At 42.2% G+C, this 23,174-nt stretch overlaps 1 protein-coding gene across 2 annotated transcripts in view; it reads left to right on the top strand.

The window, feature by feature from the left end:
- The window catches only part of LOC121569815 (cadherin-12-like), a 202,591-nt gene that overhangs the window by 170,971 nt on the left and 8,446 nt on the right, over positions 1 to 23,174 (top strand). For both annotated transcript variants that reach the window (XM_041881034.2, XM_041881035.2), the window contains 5 exons: positions 2,447 to 2,700; positions 7,078 to 7,214; positions 12,218 to 12,339; positions 16,270 to 16,387; positions 17,903 to 18,154. In XM_041881034.2, the coding sequence (XP_041736968.1) occupies positions 2,447 to 2,700; positions 7,078 to 7,214; positions 12,218 to 12,339; positions 16,270 to 16,387; positions 17,903 to 18,154 (883 nt within the window). The remainder of the gene's footprint in view (positions 1 to 2,446; positions 2,701 to 7,077; positions 7,215 to 12,217; positions 12,340 to 16,269; positions 16,388 to 17,902; positions 18,155 to 23,174) is intronic.

Genomic DNA, 23,174 nt, shown 5'->3' with positions numbered 1-23,174 from the left:
CGGTGTGCGTCGACAGCCCTGCCCGGCCTGTTCCTGCTCCACGCACCAAGGATACGGTGTGCGTCGACAGCCCGGCCCGGCCTGTTCCGGCCACTCGCACCAGGGATACGGTGCGCGTCGCCAGCCCGACCCGGCCTGTTCCGGCCACTCGCACCAGGGATACGGTGCGCGTCGCCAGCCCGGTCCGGCCTGTTCCTGCCACCCGCACCAAGTCTACGGTGCGCGTCGCCAGCCCGACCCGGCCTGTTCCTGCCACCCGCACCAAGTCTACGGTGCGCGTCGCCAGCCCGACCCGGCCTGTTCCTGCCACCCGCACCAAGTCTACGGTGCGCGTCGCCAGCCCGGTCCGGCCTGTTCCTTCTCCCCGCACTAGCCCTGAGATGCGTGTCCTCAGCCCGGTACCTCCAGTTCCGGCACTACGCGCCAGGCCTAAGGTGCGCCTCAGACGGCCAGAGTCTGCCGTCTGCCCAACGGCGCCTGAACTGCCCGTCTGCCCAACGGCGCCTGAACTGCCCGTCTGCCCAACGGCGCCTGAACTGCCCGTCTGCCCAACGGCGCCTGAACTGCCCGTCTGCCCAACGGCGCCTGAACTGCCCGTCTGCCCAACGGCGCCTGGACTGCCCGTCTGCCCAACGGCGCCTGAACTGCCCGTCTGCCCAACGGCGCTTGAACTGCCCGTCTGCCCAACGGCGCTAAAGCCGCCCGTCTGTACTGAACCTGCAAAGCCGCCCGTCTGCCATGATTCTTCAGAGCCGTCCGCCAGACCGGAGCCGCTAGAGCCTTCCAGCCAGGATCCGCCAGAGCCGTCCAGCCAGGATCCGCCAGAGCCGTCCAGCCAGGATCCGCCAGAGCCAGCCAGCCAGGATCCGCCATTCAGTCCGGTGCTGCCCCTTAGTCCGGTGCTGCCCCTTAGCCCGGTGCTGCCCCTTAGCCCGGTGCTGCCCCTTAGTCCGGTGCTGCCCCTGAGTCCGGTGATGCATCTTAGTCCAGTGCTGTCCCTTAATCCTGTGGGGTTTAGTTGGGGGGTGGTCATTTGGAGGAGGCTACGTAGCGGGTAGTGACTATGGTGGGGTGGGGACCACGACCAGTGCCAGAGCCGCCACCATGGACAGACGCCCACCCAGACCCTCCCCTAGACTGTATGTTGGTGCGCCCGGAGTTCGCACCTTTAGGGGGGGGTACTGTGACACTCTGGCTCCATGGACTTTGATTATTGAGCCAGGGTTGTTCATTTTCTTTTGGGTGTATTTCTATGTTGGTTTCTAGGTGTTCATTTCTATGTTGTGGTGGTTATTATTCATGTGACTCCCAATCGGAGGTAACGAGTGACAGCTGTCGGCTCGTTATCTCTGATTGGGAGCCATATTTAACCTGTTGTGGTTTCACTGTGTGTTTGTGGGTTTTTGTTCCATGTTTCTGTCAGTGTTACAGAGGACTTCACTATCGTCATTTGTTGTTTTTTCGTGGTTGCTTTATTAAATAAAGTCATCATGTTCACTCCACGCGCTGCGTATTGGTCCGCTTCTTCAGACGATCGTGACAGTCCTGAACAGAATGAGCCTATGTTTGTCGTATTGTGAAGAACGCACACTTGAATGCACTCATGACTCCATGACTCCATTCTATGCAAACAAAAATGTATCTGAAGTGCCGTTTGAAAGCCTAACACTGTAAGATCATATTTTATAACATAGCTAGCCATGTTGGCAGTAGAATAAACTTTCAAATGATGCTCACCTGACCCAGATTGCGATTTATAACTAAATGTTTTTGGATTGCGTAAACAAAAACTGTAATTGTGTGATGGTGGGGACGCAGGGCTGTGTTCCAAACAAAAAACTACAGGTGTGCTTGCTTTAGTTCCTCAATGACAAAGCTAGGAGAGCTAAAAAAAGCACCTCATAGTTGAAGGCTCTTTCCTTGAGTCATAAAAGTGTATTGAAATACTTAGGAACTGTGCACAGTTTGGAGAGGTGTGGCCACTTGGAGACACCAGTAAGACCTCTCACTCAAACCCTTGTAATAATTTTTTCTTATCTTGCACCTACTCCAAAAGTTCAATTAACATTCTTATTATGTTACAGTATGTATCCAGAGTATTTTCTGATATAGATATTCACAAATGCTGTGAAACGTAGACCTACAGAAAATGTAAAATGCACATAAAATAATCAGTGTAATGTTTGGATTAAGTCTTGTGTCAGGTGAACTGTTGCGTCCTTATCTTTGGTCTGATCATTACCCCATAATCTCCAAAGTGTTCTCTTTGAATTGCTACCATGGTCATGCATATGCTTTTTATAGTTATTCTGTTAGAAACATCTCAATTTGGCCCTATCCATGAGTGTAAGGTGTTAAAGTCTGCTAAATGGCATATTATTATTATTATTATTAAAGCCAATACAGTCAACACACCTAATTATTTATTTTATTTTATTTCTATCAGCCACTGGACTACGAAACAAAGAAGGCCTACACCTTCAAGGTAGATGCATCCAACGCCCACCTGGACCCACGGTTCCACAGCTTAGGGGCCTTTAAAGACACGGCCACAGTGAAGATTAACATCCTGGATGTAGATGAGCCTCCAGTGTTCACTAAGCCCTCCTATGAGATGGATGTATACGAGGACTCACCTGTAGGCGACATCATCGGAGCAGTCACCGCCCAGGATCTGGATGCTAGCAACAGCCCTGTCAGGTAAAGTTAAAACTTTTTATTATGGTTTAGGGAATATCATGAGGAGCTAGAATACCTTGGAAGGCACTGTAAGATCTTTGTTCTAGGTCTACACTAACCTGATTCAACAACAATAAAGCCCAAACTCTCTTTACCTCTAGCAGTCTACCTCTAGCTAGCAGCAGTCCTGTCAAGTAAAGTTACAACTTTTATTATGGTTTAAGAAATAGGATGAGTAACTATAGGACCTTGAGTAGTGCTGTAACACTCTGTTCTTTACTCCTCAAACTGGGGGACTCCCAGTTTGTGACTTACAGACTTTTGTTCTAGTTGAACAATACTAACCTGATTTAACTACTCAACCAACAATAAAGCCCAAACAGGGTTGGGTAGGTTACTTTATAAATGTAATCCGTTACAGTTACTAGTTACCTATCATTAACTTAACTTTTGGATTACCCAAACTCAGTAACGTAATCGGATTACTTTCTGTTACTTTTAGATTACTTTCTCCTTAAGAGCCATTAGAAGAACACAAAAATGAATATTACCAATTGAATGACATCTTTTGCAGGATAAATCAATGTTAGATGTTTACATAGCTGGCCATAAATGGAGGTTGAATTTTACTTTATGGGTTGGTTATGTAAGCTTTTTCTAACCCATTGCTTTCTACTACAGATAATAATAAAATTAGGCTGTATCTTTACATTAAAAACCAACGTCTGTCAGATTTCCAGTCATTCCAATTAATTTAATACCCCGTGATCTTCAAGAATAGGACTTTAGGCAAATAGTTGTACCTGAGCATAACCCAAAAACTAAGGAATATTAGCCTACTCTTTTGTTTATGATTTTGTTGTCATGGAGGACTGATTGGGCTCATTGCATTGAGTTGAATGTCATGCTTTGAGCACTACCAAAAAGTGCTATTTACATGTGAAAAATGAATGCCATATGCTACATTTGCTTTAGGCCTATTGTTTACGTTTTTGTTGGTGACACTTTGATATCTCGATAATTTGCAGCTTTAAAAAGTGTGTGAGTTTGAGCATGTGTCTTTTAGGCCTATGGATTTTTTTTTCAGTAAGCATTAGATTGACCAACAAAAGCCCCACTCGTGGTCTTCTTGAATTAAACTCAGTACGGAGCATAATACCACGGAAGAGTTTAGACGGGAGGAACGCCATAGGCTGGGATCCGCACTAAGCAGCTGTTGCAAGAGCACATTTTATACTGGCTGTCCACTGGTCACAAAAAAAAGATTGATAGGGAGCTTAAACTTCTTAAATTCAACCATTGTTGGGATAAAATACACATATACATTTGTGAACAGCCATCCACAACAATCACAATCCATAAGGGCACAAAAAGCTAAATGAGAGAGCAGCAGTGTGATTCACATCAATGAGCTATGTAGATATCAGTAACAAGTGATATCCGTATCGCCCGTTTAGGCTACACCACTGCTATCGTCCTAACCTCCAAGTGTTTATTTAAATTAGACATCTTTGGATGTCAACAGCAGTCACACCATTGAAAGACATGGCTTGGACTGTAGCCTACAAAAGCCTATTCCTCTTATTTTCCTTTGATCCATCAAATGCATTTGGTGTGTCTCTGACTTGTGGTCATACTCGCTCAGGCGGAATAAAAAATGTGTGCTTTTTTTCTATGCTGATTTGAATGTCATTGAGAAGGATTCAAGTTACTATTTTTTTTTCTTTAAAAAAAAAATCAGATACATGTAACAGGTTACATGTCATCTGTTACTCCCCAACCCTGAGTCCAAACACTCTCTATCTCCCTCTCTCTCTCTTTTTCGCAAATAGCATTTCAAATAAATTCTTAGCACAGAGTACCATAGTAGACAATTGAGTGTCTCATGCACAGATGGAACAGAGTGCATTGTTAAAAAATGTATGAGGGGTATTTTGCTTTGGAGTCTATTATTTCTGTTCAGACAGATTGCTTTTAGTTCTACAGTGATGATTTTCCAGGATGTACTATTCAGTGGTTGCACAAGACACAAATGGCAAAAATAACCTGTTCCATCCAAGAAAGTATTTGTTTTAATATGAATATTTAATCCATAAAATACAATAGAATGGGCGTGGCAGAGATTTGTAGAACAAAAAGCCTTTGCTCTCAGTTGTTTCGATTTTTCGCTTTGTCTTGAGTGTGTTTAATTATTCAGAAACTCCAAAGATGACATTGTTCATTTTCATGCCGTCAGAGAAGCCTGCAAAACAGACCTTCCAAGCATAGCGAATCACACTTTTAGAGTTTTGCCTCCACATACTCCCACCATTCAATGGTGCATTACCAAGTTATCTCTAACTGAAGGGAAGAACAAGCATGAATACTGCATTTTACACTTACTCCAACCATCAACTGAAAGTTCTGATTACTTTGAGGGATTGCATTTGTACAACCTTTTCTGACATGACCAGAGGTCACGGACATCTGAAAGCATTGTGATAGGAAGAGGAGCAGCATCGAGTGCCCTCGCTTTGGCTGTAAACTCTCAGCCTCCTCCATCATACTCTGTCACAAGAAAGGCCTTCATGGCTTTCTCAATAGTGGCTTGATGGAGGCAAACATTAGTTTGTGCTGTGGAGTAGAAAGTAAGTATGTGCCATTCACAACACAAATACTTGACTGTACTGTCCACATTATTTTAGATTGTTGTGTTCAGTTTATGTGCAAGCTTCTGCACCGACTATTCATATTTCTGAGAAATATTGAAAGGAAACATGTTCCAATGTCATGATTGGCAAATTTGAGTTCTCTTTTGAGTTCTCTTTCTGAGAAGTCTGAGAAAAGAGAGCCAGAAAATACATTGTATTACGTTGTCCTTCCAACTGATCTAGTTTGAGGTTCAGGCTGTACTTCAATGCCAATGGGTTGAACAGAGAAAGTTTTGCAGTTCACAGTGAACGCTGCATAGCCGTGCTGAATTCAGTGCTATGTCACTCTCCATCACCAGTGTGGTGCTGAACTATAAAATTAACTATCCATGGTTCCTGAACAGTGTCTAGCGCCGTCCATGGTTCTGAATATTATGTGGGGTTTTCCATGGTCCTGGATAGTAACTGGAGTTGCCCATGGTGCTCAATAGTAAGTTGAGCTGTCCAGGTGCTGAAAAGTAAACCGACACACTAGAGTCTATCAGTGGCCTTTCATTGCAGTGAAATTCAGATTTGATTTGCTTCTTTTGTTCACTCAGTCATTCCATTGACTGACTACAAACGTATGTTAGATATTTACAATGGAGTATTTATGACATTACAAAGCTGTTGGCATGTTTTTTATTGATAATGTTTGCGTAGGTTTTCTTTATTAAAATGGGACTAGAGGATGATGATTATCATTTTTCCTTAGCATATTTTTCTTGTAAACTGCAATATTACATTCGTATCAAATACAAGACTTGTGGTGTGTCTTTTGGAAACATGATATAATTTCCTTTTCATGCCATCTTTGCACACTAGCAATTACAAAGGATATCTCAAAAGTAGCATTTGAAAAGGGAGATTGTTTAAAAAATAGAAAGCTAAACAGATGAGACAGGTTGAGATTCAACCAGAAAAATATGGTCATACCCTAAGGATGAATTTACAAGCATTCTTCCCTTTGAACCAGTGATCAGAGTTCTAGTGTAATATTCATCAAAGAAAGTAGGCCTAACACTGAACGGTTCTGGCTAGATCAGGTCTACTTCAAGGCCTTCAACTAAGCAGGGTTAAAGAGAGGGCTAGGATAATTGGATGTTTGACTAGAAAACATGAAACATGTTATCTGGTTAGAACTGGTTCTACACGTATCAGACTTGATGAAAACCAGATATCATGAATATTCAGGCCAAACTGCCTTTTTACAAGCTCTTTGGTTTGAAAACAATACCTTGATCAGCTTGCATCTTTGTGGTAACGTTGTGTAGCCTACGTTTTAATGATGTCGCTGCTTTCAGTTGCCCCCAACTCTTATTCAAAGTACATGTCTAGAGCAATGTTTCATTAAAAGACTGTGCGTGTTGTTGACTCCATTTGTGTTACTCTAGATTTTTTTTTAGTCAGCATAACCAAGATACATGCGCCACCGTTGCTCAATTGTGATGTATGCTGCTTACCACAGCCCATTTGGTGGAAATGCCCTTAGTGTATGAGTAATAAATATTATCTCTCTGCGTCTCAAATCGAACCCTATTCCCTATATAGTGCATTACATTTGACCAGGGTCCATAGGGCTACATAGGGAATAGGGTGCAGTTTGGGACGCAACCCCTGGCTCAATATATTACACCTAACTCTATACATTTGCCCATGGGGGAAATCAATTCCTTGCTACCCTCTTGTTTATGTGGGAAATGGCCTAATTTACCAAATGTTTTATTAGGTATTCCATCGACTGGAAGAGTGACCTGGACAGCTACTTTGATATTGATCCAGTGGAGGGAACGATTTCCACAAATGAACTCCTGGACAGAGAGAGTATCGCCCAGCACAATATCACCATTGTGGCCACCAAACTTAGTAAGTATGTGACAACAGATCGATCATGATTCATACAGGTGTCACTGTCGCCTTTCTCTTTTGTAATCTGTGTGACGGATTTAAGGTGGTTTTAATCAAGTCAATAGTCAATCTCATTTTGTGTGAGTCGTTTATGGGCAACCGTAAAGCATGATTGCTTCATCAGGACATTGTCTCCTCTGGCCGTACCCACCTTAACTGTCTCTTAAACTCTCTCTCTGTCCGTCTCTTCATTCTTTACCCGGTCTACCTTTTAATGCTCTACCTTTATATTTTTTAACTGCCTTCCAATTTAAGGTTTATTTTTCATTATATTTTAAAGAGATTCTCTGGTACTTTTGTATACTTTTTAGCCAGTAGATGTTAAAGTAGCGCTCACGAGCCAAAAATGGTCCCCGACAAATTGCGTACTACATCACATACTGTATGTGCAGATATGTGCATCACGTCATTGCACTCTCGCTCTGCTGTGTGTGCATCTTGCTAGCTGTCACCCAAATGGCGAGGGGCTGAAGGTCATTGGCTAGAACTCGGATTGCTAGGGTAATTGCTAGGGGGCTGGCCCACGTGGGGGAAAATGGAGGGTAAATGGCGGCGTACAGCTTCCAGAAAACAGTCTATTTTAAACTAGGGATTTCGTGGCTTATTGAGGTAAAACAGTAATTCCGCTCATAGATTATGCATGCATGAACTACACATTGACACATCCAGCCCAAAGCGGGTGGTTTAAAAAATACTTACTAGTTGGCAATGTTCCGGAGCATGTCTTTAAGATCAAAATGTTCTTGCTTGAATGATCTTATGTTGACAATGATGAAGAAATTGTCTATGTTTTCAGTCACGTCACAAAAAAAAGGTTGAGTAAAATATATGCATGATGGAGAGCCTTGAAGTGTTGATTTAAGAGTTAATTTACACTCACTGTGAACTTAAGACCTGCCTTCAGATTAATTATATATTTTTATGAAGGAAAGTGGAGAAAATTTCCAGATAAATAAGCAAATCCATCGTCATCAAGTCATCAAATCTGTTAAGAGCCATCAAAGTCATTATCTGGGAGGCAGGCTGGTGCTCAATCAAAATTACCCACGCTGTATATTCATTAGAACGGACTGTGAAATAAGGGCCATTAAAATTTTAGCTGCTTTTATCGCCTTGGAAACTGGCATTAGTCACTTCGCGGTGGGTGGGGATGAAATTCTAATTTATGTTTCTGGAGTCATTGGAGTAATGGATGGATGGAGGGGGTGGAGGGATGGAGTGGTAAGGGGGTGGAGTGATGGAGAGGTGGAGGGATGGAGGAATAGGGGTGGGGGGATGGGGGCTCAGCCGTCATACTCAACATGTGAATCAGCGATTGGGGCTCATGGGATCACCTTTTTGCACACACACTTCTCCCATTCCTCCAGCCTTCCGTTCCTGTTCCCCCATCAGACTCAAAATACAACAACATACCTGGTGAAGACGGCATGTTGCTTTCAGTCTTCCCATGCCTCACATGCCGAATAAGCCAGAGAAGCTGCATCAACATTTCTGGAGTAGCCTTTCCACCGGCATCTCCACTGCAGCACTTTTTTCTTTTCGTCTCCGGCGTCTCCACAATCTCCCTCCATAAATTGGCCTTTACATGCTGGTCTTTATATAATGCATGGCTAGAATTGTAGAGGTGCAGGTACTTCTGTACCTCCTCGGTCAATCAATGCTTGAAGTTGTCATTCGCCATGTTGAATCCACACTGAGTTTCGAGAAGAAGAAACTCGCCTCACCCCTACAGTTGACCAATAATGGAGGAAGGGATTTAGATTTCGGCTCCTGAACTTCGGCTGGCCTTGAGAAAAAATGTTGTGTGCCCGAACAGCTGAAAAAAGCCTTACCAAAGTCCAAAACGAACGTAAACGTCAACATTTTTTGTCATGATAAATGCACAAACTCTTCCGAACTGTTTCGGTTGGGAAGCATGCAAACGCCTTTATTCCCCTCACTAACACACCTATATCCATCTAGCTTTCCCCTCTGAGGGCCTAAATTCCTAGAGAGGCCGTTTCCTTGTGAGAGGAATACATTTGTGTCCAGTGTTTACAGGGAACGTAACAGTGTTGGATGCTATAGCCTGCCTGGACACAGGCCATCCATTATAGATAAACCTGGGCTCTCTCTGGGACTAGAGTTTTGTATCTCCAAACTTTTGACTTCAGATCAGTTGTGCAACCTTAGAGCCTGGCAGAGTGTTATACAATGGCTCCTGTAATGGCCGTTATGGGCTCTGTGTGATTCTTCTTCGATGTGTGTCTGTCTGTGTGCTATGTTTTGTTATGTTCCCACTTTGTGGATTAAAATTGTATCGGAGGCCAAACAACCATAAGGGGCTAACAGTGATAACAAATTATTATGTTATTATATGTACTATTCCAGAGTTCAAGGTCTGGCATTCCATAAAACGAGACAGCTAGAGGCTGGAGGATGGACCCCCCTTTAAATTGTTGAGGAAAATATTCAAAATATGAATTTCTGTATGGTATTCATTATGCAATCAATAACCACTTCTTTCCTCTTCTGAGGTCTGACTGGTGGACACCCCCTGAACCAGTGTCTCTACTAGACACTGCAGTCATGAAGCAAAATGAGAACACTGTGTTTTTTTTATTCGCAGCCACACATCTCACAGCACTAGAGGGAGGCATAGTGAGTGAAAATGTGACTGCTCTCTCTGCATTTTTTAAGTCCAGAGTCTCTGTTTGTATTTTTACCCCCAATTGGTAGTTACAGTCTTCGCTGCAACTCCCATACGGACTCGGGAGAGGTGAAGATCGAGAGCCATGCGTCCTCTGAAACACGACCCTGCCAAGATGCACTGCTCACTTAACCCGGCCGCACCAATGTGTCGGAGGCAACACCGTCCAGCTGGCGACCGGCCCGCCACAAGGAGTGGCTAGAGCACGATGGGACAAGGAAATCCTGGCTGGCCAAACCCTCCCCTAACCCGGACGACACTGGACCAAAAGTGTGGGTCACTCATGGGTCTCCCGGTCACAGCCGGCTGTGATACAGCCTGGGTTCGAACCCGGGTCTGTAGTGACGCCCAGTGTCGTCTGGGTTAGGGGAGGGATTGGCCTTAGACCGCTGCACCACTCGGGAGACCCTATTTATCTAGAAACTTTCTCATCAATTTACTACAGCCCATATTTTTTTGTGGGGACTCCTGTAGGTATTTCCTAGCAATGTTCTTCAATTATACAAACTGGAATAATAGATTATTGTGCTATCTAGAGATCAAGGGTCAAAATCAACTAGACTATTCCATCATCTACTGGGGAAAACATTATGTCACATGCTAAAATTAATGAACCAGTCAGCAAATTGGATGCTATGTATTGGCCATTGAGAGGCTTTGAAGCCACCGGTCAGCCATAATGGCACTCCCCACTAGGAGCAGTGCTCCATAGGAATGAATGGGATTCTACAGTATTTCAATTAAATGTTTCATGGACAACATTACATGTATTTATGTAGTTTTTTGTTGTATTGGGGACAGCAACATTCATAATCTCTAAAAAAGTATACTTTATGTAAAATGTTTTAATATGTTTTTAAATGTTTAAGTTTAGCTGACATAATATAATTGAACGTGCTAAAAACTAATGTAGACATTAATAACTGCATTTCTATAGCTTCCAAAATCACAGTTTGTAGCCCATGCTAGGCCAGTGCGCAGCGTGAAGCCATCCACTCAAGATGGAGGCGCAGAGACTTCATCACAGCGCCCCCTATACACCATCTAGTGTATATATAAATCATTGGATAGGTTGAGGTTTCCCTTGCAGTTTCATGAATGATATAAATACCATTTAGTGACCTCTATTTGATTCTACAGACAGTTTATAATACAATAGGTCTACAACTCTTGCTTCCTGAAACGATACAATGCACCTTTCATAGAAAATAGCATTTAATGGACAGAATTCTCAAAATATGTTTAGTGCATTCTATTTCTATGGTTCCGTTGCTCAATGATCTGCATCAAAGAGGGCCAAGAGAAAACCAAAGGACCTTCAGATAAAATATCACAGAGAGGGAGGGAGCAAGAGAAAGAGAGCGAGAGAAAGAGAGAGAGAGAAAGAGAGAGAGAGAGCTGCGCAATGTCCACAATTTCTACCAGAGGAGTATCAGTGTTACTGGTGGCGATCAGTGCGGAAAGCAGCAAATCCCGTACTCAGTGTCATTCTTTTTTTTCTGTGGGGAAGATTGCTTTTTCCATCAAGGTCACACACAGGTCTCTGGCTGAGCCTTAGCTGGATCTTTGATTCCCCTGAGGAGGGGAGGAGGGCCATCCACCGCTCCCTTCCCTATAAGCCTCCCCTGCAAAGCATAGCCTATTCTCCCACTTCAAATCCATAAAGTTTACCTTCACTTCTGCCTCTGAATACAAAGAAGACATTTCCCGCAGTGCCACAGCTGTATAGAAATATTGTTTCAATAGCTGAGATTCTGATAACCGCTCCTCTAGGGAGCTTTGATGATGTCGTTAATATGTGACTTGCATTTCAACAGCAGTTTAAGCCAGAGCCCATAGTAGAAGTCTGAGGGAGAATGGTTTGCACAATCTGTACAGGAATGTACACAACTAATGGGTAGAACCAAGTATAGCTCTAAACGTTCAATCATATTGTGTTTATTGTTCATGGAATATAGACTTCTGTTTTTAGAATCCTGAAAGAACAGATTTATTTAAAAGGTATTGACTTTGTATTTTATTTTCCAATACATGGACACTTTTGAGGAATCCATCAGGCATCTGAGAATGTATCATTTGCCAATTCTAAGACTGCAGTGCATAATACAACCACATGATGTCAGGGTTGTATAATCAATGTGTGTCTTCTAACACTCTGTTTTCCCTCTTCTTACACTGACTAACCCATATTCAAGCACAATGAAACTCATTAACTAAAAGCATTTATAATTGTTATGCTCATTGTTGTTTATTGTGTGATTTTACTCCTCAGATAGCCCAGTGCTGACCAGTAGAGTGGCTGTCACCATTCATGTACTGGATGTCAATGAATTTCCCCCTGAACTAGCCATCCCTTACGAGAGCTTTGTGTGTGAAAATGCCAAAGCAGGCCAGGTAAGTGTGTGTGTGTGTGTGTGTGTGTGTGTGTGTCTATGTGAGTGTGTGTCTCATTAAAGGTGCTGAATGGATATGCTCTCACAATTACATTAAGTAATCATCCAATGGCATTATTGGTAAAAAAAAGGTCAGTGGGGAATTTTGAAAAGAACACACATGAATAAAATGCTAATAGTGACTGATTCAGAGTAATAGTATGAGCGCCCACACACAGAGGCTATGTCCCAAATGTCACCATATTCCCTATGTACTGCACTACTTTTGACCAGGGCCCATAATGGTACAAATAACAAGTAAACATTAATATTAAGCTGTGTACAATATGCCTTACATTTTTTATTTAAAACCAAATAAATTATATAGAACAATGGCCCATTGCCATGCATATCACTGGTATGATTGTATCAGAGTTTTGCATACTGCTTAAACCATCTTTATTTCAGCTAATGGAGGGGTATGGCATGCTTTGTACATCAGCAACCAAGTGTACATTTCAGATTATTTGTTTGGATGCAGGAGAGTCTCTGCATGTGCACATTGTAAACCACCTTTGCCTACAAATTAGCATATTAGCAAACATCTACATGCAGTTAGTGTGCCGACAGATAGCTCCTTTGGCGGTTTACCAAATAGCTAGAAAGACTTTTCCATCACACACTAAATATGCATTATCCTTACTTCCCAAATGGTACAAACTGGTTGAATCAATGTTGTTTCAACATAATTTGTCAACAAATTGTGATGTGGAATCTACTTGGAAAATACATATGGATTTCAAAAATGACGTCAACATGAACTGTGTTTTGAGGGTAAAATTTCAACCACAGGATTATGTCATCATGGTAACCAAATTTTAATATGGACAAACCTTGTATAAAATATGTTTAATTAGAACAACATCAGATCTTTAACATTATATCCATTGTTAGAAAAATAACAATAGGCTGGGCAGCACCTCCTACTGGAGATTTGCTATATCTACAGCTACCCTTTGGTCTCCCATCCAGGGATTTAACCAAGCCCAGCCTGGTTTAGCTATGATATCACTGACTATTACCAATGTGCTATAGTGAGAAGGATTGTTGAGAGATCACTTAAAAACTAAATAGATTCACTGTTGCTATTGAAGTCATTCCAAAGGGTAGGTTTAACAGAGCAAATTCCATGTGACCATTCTTTATCACTCATGTGTCATCAATGATAGTATTTAGACCAATATTGCATTAACAAAGTCATCAACTGCTATTGTTTCAATTCAACACAAAACTAAAACTAATACAATGGGCCTAGGGTCACCCTTGTTGCTTGAGATGCTATCCTGGAACCCCTAATAATCAACTCCAACAAATACAATAGGGTTTCACCCAGTTTCGCTGATGAACCCCTAATTACTTTTGTAACACAGTAAATAGCCTAAAGTTAAGGCTATTTTACAAATTAATGTAACATTCAACCTTAAAATGAGTAACACATCCATGGACACATTTTGAGGTTACTGTAATTATACATTTTGTCTTATGTAGCTAATCATATAAAGCGTGCATATTCAAGATAGCATGTATAGGTCGTCGTGGGTCTGTGTAGATCTTCACATTTGCTGTAATAATCTGTGCAGAATCTCAAACTGCATTAATCACTTGCACCATGTACTTTTAATGTAATCTGAACTGCAATCAAAGTCATTTGGTTCCGCTTCTAGATGAAGCACAGTGATAACACATTAATCTGTTGTATAAATAAACAACATATCTGACATTGTATTCCCATTTGAACTTTGCTGGGCTTTTAAATGTTTGAAAGTGCAGTGATAGGTATTTGGGTGACAACTAAACCAAAAATCAGACATTTGGTTGTGCTTTTAGATGGTTGAAAGCATCGTGACAACACATTGGAAATTCAACTAACTTTTTGAGTGGGTGACTATAGATTAGAATTTCATTGATCAACTTCTCAACCAAATATTACCCGATGATCCACGTTGAAATGAGGTGGTGTGCCGAGTGGGTTATGCCTTGCTCAATTAACCTTTAATTTTATGATATATTTGTTACAAATATTTCAGAGCTGGTGATTACCTCTTTTTTTTATCAACATCTTTTCACCACTTTTAATCTTATAATAATATAATATGCCATTTAGCAGACGCTTTTATCCAAAGCGACTTACAGTCATGCGTGCATACATTTTTTTTGTGTATGGGTGGTCCCGGGGATCGAACCCACTACCTTGGCGTTACAAGCGCCGTGCTCTACCAGTTGAGCTACAGAGGACCACAACCATAGATCTAACCATTTTCAGAAACTTTAGTATTAACCATAGCCAAGATGTACACTTAACTCCCTCAGAGAATAATATATGTTCTGCTCCATGCTTTCCATACTAGTACTTTTAACAGCAAGATTCCGTCAGGTGTTACCCACAGCTGGTCGGTGATAAAGAATTGCAGGTCTTCTCTTGTAAGAGCCATCATACCCCCGTACAGTACAGGTATTCTGAAGCAAATCACACTGTGCAGCAGCAACTTCCATGAACAGTAAACCAGGGATGTATTCAAGTCAGAAAAGTGTGTACATATTTCCATTTGAAAGCAGCAAGGAAGGCTATGGAGAAAGGCATACAGTATGGCTTCTTCAAACAGATATTTTTGCCTTAGGACATACAACATGTCAGGGGTAGGCAATGCAGGAGAAGTGTGCTGTTCCTTCACAGCTAATGGACTGTGACAAACACTGCGTTTGTGCATTCTCAGTGAAATGGATTAAAAAGAGAAAATAAGAAATCTCTCTTATCAAAAACACAATTACATCTACTTGAACGCATTCTAAAATTAAGAGGGTAGAGTTTAGTGAGACAAGAGGCTGTCATCTCAAACTGAAGCCACACAGAGGAGAGCAGAGTAAATTAGGAGTGTTAGGAAGAGGAGTGTTTCGAGGCGAGGCGAGTAGAAGCGAGGAGAGGATGAGAGGCGAGGCTAAACAACCTCCCATTGAGATCATAGCCCTGTGCATTGATTGTGACAGGAATCCATTACCCCCTGTTGCCCTTAGACAAGTAAAACACATCATTAGAATATGTGCATCTAGAAACAATGTTTAATTAATTTTCTCTTACGGATATGTCCCTGTTCAGGTCACAAGCATGTATAGATCATTTTGTGTCCAGGTGTTGCCCATTACACAGTCATAATAAAGCAAGGCTTTATTGGTGAAAAGATTTAGATAAATAAATACTGCATTCTTAATTTAATTTCAATTGTTTCTATTCAATGGGTATAGTGTATCTATGCTTCATTATGTATTCATGGGAGTGGTCAGGGGAATACAGTATGTTCACTCTGAGAAAAGGCTGCAGGGGGCAGGTATTTAATATTGTTGCCAGGCAAATAAATATGTAGGGGGAAAAAATCCTAAATTTAACTTTTTTATGAGTCACAGAACTTAAAGGATAACCTAATGTCCCAACAGTGTGAGTGCATTGTGTCTAGACAATGCTAAAATAACTAGAAAAGGATAAAACTACCTCCATACATTAAAATTCCAAATGCGTTTTTTTTTAAACAGCCGACAACAAATTGTTGCTATTTCTCTCTCAGGAACATTTAAGGTAAATGAAAACCTGTTTCTTATACACAGAAACGAAAGGACAATTGCAAATAGATTATTTGATGTGTTGGTAACCTTTACCTTAATATTTCTGGAAATGTTTCAATGAATCATCGTCATCATTAGTAAACAATATTCATAAGTGTTTTCTTATAGCGCACCTGTGATCCAACCTTGAATTAGCGGCTTTGTTTTCAGTCATATTTGGCCAAGCCAACCAGGAAAGAAAGACTCACATTAACCACATGTAGATTGTAACTGAGTGAAAAGAAGAAGGGGGGGGGGGCAGTGTGCCAGTTTAATGTTTCATTTTTTTCTCTCTCAGGTAATTCAAACCTTCAGTGCAAAGGACCAGGATCTGCCACAAAATGGTCATAAGTTTTCCTTCAAACCGTCAGAGAGGGACGTCAACAACAAGAACTTCACTATCCGCGACTTTGGAAGTGAGTTATCTTGACCAGGTTTCTGACACTGTACCAGTGAAGAAGAAAAAGTAGTCCTGATAGTGAAGAAGCATGATGACAGCATCTAACATATCTCTAGGTGATACAGTGCATCCACATAATACCTGCTACAAGGTCACAGACAGTATCCTTTAGACTTGTGTTGTTGTGAGTACCTTGTGTTGTTGTGAGTACCTGATATACAGTGTTATCTTACATATCCCAGCAAAATAATATATATTTCTATACATTTTGTGCAGGCCATTACCACCATTGGGAATCAACTGTGTAATATATTTGTGATTATTATCAATGTATAAAATGTGTTCTGTTGTGCCAATTCTATATAATTAATTTTTTCATATAGTATATTCTCAGAAGGGTATGGTGTCTCTTTCTAATGGGGATATTGCGAAACACACCCTTTGAAGTCTAACAGGCAAAGGAGGGTAAAGACAAGTGTGAGTGTGACCCATTGCTGTATGAAGCTGTGGAAACGAATGCATTTCTCAACCTCGAAGAGAGACCTGGCTTGAACCTCTGATCCAGTTGCACTTTTTGGACACAGCGTCTCACAGCTTTTTGCCCTGCCGTCACGGTGCCAAAAGACACAATCTCCAGATACAGCGGTGAGATCTGATACGCAGGGACAAGGCATTCAAACCACCACAGGCGAAGTCTAGCAAAGCAGGAGAAAAGAGAAAAACACAGATGGCATCCCAAATGGCACACTTTTCCTTTATAGTGCACTACTTTTGACCAGAGTCTGTGCATAAAATGTAAAGTATTTTTAGACACTTTGAACCCCTATCAGGGAAAAGTCCCTGGCCTTGTCAGAGGAACAAACCAATCCTGACAGGGGTCAGACAGTCTAGACACAGTGGACAGGTCTGGGGCTGGTCCAAGCTGACACCACCTCGTTCCTAAGAAACACTGTCCAGGTCTATTCCTCTGACCAACTTCACACCTGCTGCAGCACCAGCCCCAACACCACCTTACTTGGTACATGAGTCTGAGTACATGCTTCCCTTACTCTTCTTAGCAGGCCACATGGTTCATTTATTATTTATCATTATTTAACATGTTGTTTTTCTGGAGTTATGTTGGCTGAATGAACAAATAGAAACCAAACAGTTTCCCAGAGCACTCAGTTATAGGGGATAAGGCGGTAAGGCTGCCATGTTGTCCCGTAGGCAGTTTAGAAGTTTTCTGAGGCAACATGCTGGCTGATGTAATGTCAGGTCAGCCTTGTTTATGACAAGGGACAGAAAACAACCAACTTACAACATTTCTGATGTAATTTCCAACAGGCACACATGCACAAAAATGCACAGGTTCAGTGACAGCATTATCATTGTCTCATTGTATAGGTTAGTGTATCCCAAATAAGACTATTATAAACAATGGTCATTTGTAGTTGAACAATGGCTGTTTCTTTGTACCAGATCCTTAATAAGACTATATTACTATTCATCCATTGTTAAACAAAATCTGTTTTTTTTCTTTCTGTCCCAGATAACACAGCGGGGATAATGACTCTGCAGAGCGGTTTTCGACGGCGTTCCCAGAAGATCTACTTCCTGCCCGTTGTAATCCAGGACAGCGGCTACCCCGTCCAAAGCAGCACAGGCATCCTGACCATCCGTGTGTGTGGCTGCGAGTCAGACGGATCACTCCTCACCTGCAGCGCAGAGGCCATCTTCCTCCCGGTGGGGCTGAGTACAGGGGCTCTGATAGCCATCCTCCTGTGCATTGTCATTTTACTGGGTGAGTCATTTATGCCTCATTCACTCCTCCTAGTCAGAATTGACTGTGTGATGCTGTTTATCCCTGTAAGGCCCAGCCTGAGCTTAAACCAACGCTCACAAAAACAATAACATACTCACGAAGCAGTGTATTGTCATTCTACTTGGTGAGTATTGAGTAATTTGTGGTAGGTCCGACCCATGGGGCGGCGCACAATTGGCCCAGCGTCGTCCAGAGTAGGGGAGGGAATGGCCGGCAGGGATGTAGCTAAGTTGGTAGAGCATGGCGTTTGCGACGCCAGGGTTGTGGGTTCGATTCCCACGGGGGGCCAGTATGAAAAATAAAATAAATACATAAAAATAATGCATGCACTCACTAAACTGTAAGTCGCTCTGGATAAGAGCGTCTGCTAAATGACTAAAAATTTAAATGTAAAAATGTAAAAATGTCCTACTCAATTATGACTGTGTAATTTATCCTGGTGGGGCTTAGTACAGGGGCTCTGATAGCCTTTCTTCTGTGCATTTTTATCCCTAAAAGAAAAACCACATGCTTTAACATGAAATTTCACATGTGAAATCATGTAAAAACATGTGTTTTTGGAACACTTAAAATTTGATAACATGTTTTCACGTGTAGTTTCATGTTATTACATGTTGTTTTACATGTTGTCACGTTATCACGTGAACTTCACATAAGTTCACGTGATCACATGTTAAGTTCATGTGTTTTTTCCATAAGGGATTCTACTAGGTGAGTCATTTACAGTCAGTCATGACTGTGTAACAGATCGGCGTATGTCCCTGTACGGACAACCCAGGACAGAAACCCACATTAACATCACTTATGAAGGCTAGCCCTAACCCTAGCTGTAATGCAACCCTTACCCCTACAAGCTGACAAATTATAACCGCTTGCCTTACTAAAACTATAGTATTGGTTGGCTTGGCCGGTGGTGAAACTCATTTAGCTCTCAGGGAAGCTGATGCCACTGCCCGATAGATTAGCTCTCACTGGCCATTTAATTCACATCTGCTCTCCACACCATTGTGATCAATTTAACCATGTATTGTGAGGATATCATTCTCACAGACTTGTCGACATGAGTATTGGGAGCAGAATGAAGTGCCACTTCCAGTGTCTTATTCATGTGCTAGGTTTTAATTACAGAACATGTATTAATGGAGTGCTGAGATATGAGCCTTGATGGATAGGAATAAGGGAGCAGAGCCTGTGCTCTCTCCGGATTGGATTGACGCCGTAAAACCTAATCCAATCCCATAGTCTCATTACTCCTTGGTCACTGACTGACTTAAGCTTTAATTTAACCCTCAAAGTCAGGGCTGTAAACTCGTCTTAAAAATTATTGTCTTAAACTCATCCCACTTAAAGAGAAGCTCATCTGCATACATTGCAGCTTGTTTCCAGGGTGTGTGTGTGATGGTCGGCCATTAAAATTGGTAATTTTTTTGCAGTGTAGGTCAAGTATGGCCGTGACCCATACAGAGTGGTCAAAAGGTTTTCATCTGTTATAAAATTACCCTCCATCACTGATGATGGTGGCTGAGGAGTTGTTCATCAGCTGAATGCGGAGAGTCATGAGACGCTCATGTATGCCAATAAGCAGTTCAGTCAAGCGGGTGGTCAGTGAAAAGAAGCCTGCATGTACATAGTTTAGTGTGTGGGAGCATTGAGCTATCCGTTCCCACACATACTTGACGACTGGGACTGCCTTTCCAGCCGTTTGGGAGATGGGACTCCTGTATCCGCCTGGTCAGCCATTGAGGACTTGTCGTTTGTAATTGGGTAGACTGGGCTCTCAAACCCTGGCGAGTAACCAGCCTAGGAGATGGAAAATTCCAATCTCTTCCCGTAGTATTGCTTGCTTTGCTTTGCTTTGCTTTGCTTTGCTTTGCTTTGCATTGCTCTGCTTTGCTCTTCTAGTAAATTAATTATTCGATCTACAGACTAAGGTGTAGAAGGAGACACAGGACTACCTGGGACCCGGATGCCAAGACAACAACCCAAATGTTATATCCTTGCATATCGTTGGTTACAATTAAAATATGAGTAACCTGCTTTATAAGACCAACTCAATGGCCTTGTGGTTAGTGTCTGCTCTGAGAATGGAAGGTTGGGAGTTCGATCCCAGGCCAAATCATAAAAAAGACTAAAAATGGGACCCGATTTGTCTCTACTTGCACTCAGCATTAAGGAGATAGATTGGGGTAAGGTCCTGTGATAGACTAGCGTCCTGTCCAGGTCGTTTATTTGTACATCAAGCTGCCTCACGCTACAGAAACAAGAAATAGGCTCCCCCTCCTATGAGCCATTTTGGCTCGCACAAGACAAGGCTCATCAAATAAAAATTGTATTCATCACATGCTGTAGACTAACAGTGAAATGCTTATGGGCCATTCCCAACAATGCAGAGAGAAATAAAATAGAGAAGTAATAGAAAAGTAGTAACACCTAATAATAAAAGTAATAATAAATACACAATTAATAAACGATAACACAATGAGTCGATGTGCAGGGGAACGAAGTAATTGAGGTAGATATGTACATATAACTAGGAATAAAGTGACTAGGCAACAGGACAGATAATAAAAAGTAGCAGCAGCGCATCTGATGAGTCAAAAAAAGTTTGTGCAAAAGGGTCCAGGTAGCTATTTGGTTAACTATTTAACTAACTATTTAGCAGTCTTATGGCTTGGGAGTAGAAGCTGTTCAGGGTCCTGTTGGTTCCTGACTTAGTGCATCGGTACCGCTTGCCGTGCGGTAGTAGTCTATGACATGGGTGGCTGAAGTCTTTGAACATTTTTAGGGCTTTCCTCTGACACCGCCTGGTACAGAAGTCCTGGATGGTAGGGAGTTTGCCCCCAGTGATGTACTGGGCCGTATGTACGACCCTATGTAGTGCCTTGCGGTCTGATGCCAAGCAGTTGCCATACCAAGCGATGATGAAGCCAGTCAAGATGCTCTCAATGGTGCAGCTGTAGAACTTTTTGAGCATCTGAGGGACCATGCCAAATCTTTTCAGCCTCCTGAGTGGGAAGAGGCATTGTCGTCCCCTCTTCATGACTGTGTTGGTCTGTGTGGACCATGATAGATCGTTAGTGATTTGGACACCGAGGAACTTGAAGCTCTCGACCCGCTCCACTACAGCCCAGTCAATGTGAATGGGGGCATGCTCGGCCCTCTGTTTCCTGAATCCACAATCAGCTACTTTGTCTTGCTGACGTTACGGGAGAGGTTCTTGTCCTGGCACCACACTGCCAGGTCTCTGACCTCCTCCCTATAGGCTGTCTCATCATCGTTGGTGATCAGGCCTACCCCTGTCGTGTCATCAGCAAACTTAATCTCTTAATGATCGGACCCTTTTTTTCCATTTTCGCCTATACAGTATGACATACCCAAAACGAACTGCCTGTAGCTCAGGACCTGAAGCAAGGATATGCATATTCTTGATACCATTTGAAGGGAAACACTTTGAAGTTTGTGGACATGTGAAATTAATGTAGGAGAATATAACACATTAGATCTGGTAAAAGATAATACAAACAAAAAATGCTTTTCTATTTATAAATGTTTTGTTCAATCATCTTTGAAATGCAAGAGAAAGGCCACAATATAATATTGCAGTTTAGGCGCAATTTAGATTTTGGTCACTAAATGGCAGCAGTGTGTGTGCAAAGTTTCAGATCGATCCAGTGAAGCATTGCAATACTGGACTATTTTGTATCAAGTCTGCCCAAATTTGCCGCATTGGTCAATTGATACATTTTCAAGTACATAACTATAGAGAACATACATAAATGATATGGTAATACAAAATGTAAGTTTACACACTCCCAGGAATGTCATAAATTATGGATCATTAGCTCATACACTAACTTTCACACATCTAGATGGCCGGGCAGGGTGGGTGTGGAGCCAGAGACAGCAGGGGTTCAAACTGTAGAACCCAGTTCCTACATTTGAATATAAAAATTGATTTTATCAAAAAAAAATATGCTACATTTTATATCTGGAACCCTTAGGATGACAAATCAGAGCAAGAGGTGAATGTATCAAACCAGTTGCCGTGATACGTTTTTCGTTATTGTGCACTCTCCTCAAACAATAGCATAGTATTTTTTCATTGTAATAGCTACTGTAAACTGAACAGTGCAGTTAGATTAACAAGAATTTAAGCTTTCTGCCCATGTAAGACATGTCTATGTCCTGTAAAGGTTGCTGTTACTTACAACAGTCATGCTAATCACATTAGCGCACGTTAGCTCAACCGTCCCATACACGGAACACCGATCCCGTAGAGGTTAATGATGGTGTTGCACTCGTGAGCGGCCAAGCAGTTGTTGGTGAACAGGGAGTACATGAGGGGACTAAGCATGCACCCCTGAGGGAACCCGTGTGTTGTTACCTACCCTCACCACCTGGGGGGGCCTGTCAGAAAGTTCAGGATCCAGTTGCTGAGGGAGGTGTTCAGTCCCATGGTCCTTAACTTAGTGATGAGCTTGGAGGGCATTATGGTGTTGAACACTGAGCTTTTATCAATGAACAACATTCTCAGATATATCTGTTCCTCTAGTCCAGGTGGGAGAGGGAAGTGTGGAGTGCAATAGAGATAGCATCTTCTGTGGATCTGTTGGGGCAGTATGCGAATTGTAGTGGTTCCAGGGTGTCTGGGATGATGGTGTTGATGTGAGCCATGACCAGCCTTTCAAAGCATTTCATGGCTACAGATGTGAGTGCTATGGGGCGATAGTCATTTAGACAGGTTACCTTGGCATTCTTGGGCACAGGGACTATGGTGGTCTGCTTGAAACATGTAGGTATTAAAGACTGGGTCAGGGAGAGGTTGAAAATGTCAGTGAAGACACTTGCCAGCTGATCAGCACATGCTCTGAGAATGAGTCCAGGTAATCCATCTGGCCCTGCGGCCTTGTGAATGTTAACCTGTTTAAAGGTCTTACTCACATCGGCTACGGAGAGCGTGATCACACAGTCATCAGGAACAGCTGGTGCTCTCATGCAT

The sequence above is a fragment of the Coregonus clupeaformis genome, chromosome 7 (assembly GCF_020615455.1).
Source record: "Coregonus clupeaformis isolate EN_2021a chromosome 7, ASM2061545v1, whole genome shotgun sequence".
Taxonomy (NCBI): Eukaryota; Metazoa; Chordata; class Actinopteri; order Salmoniformes; family Salmonidae; genus Coregonus; species Coregonus clupeaformis.
This window is presented reverse-complemented; position numbering and strand designations above follow the sequence as displayed.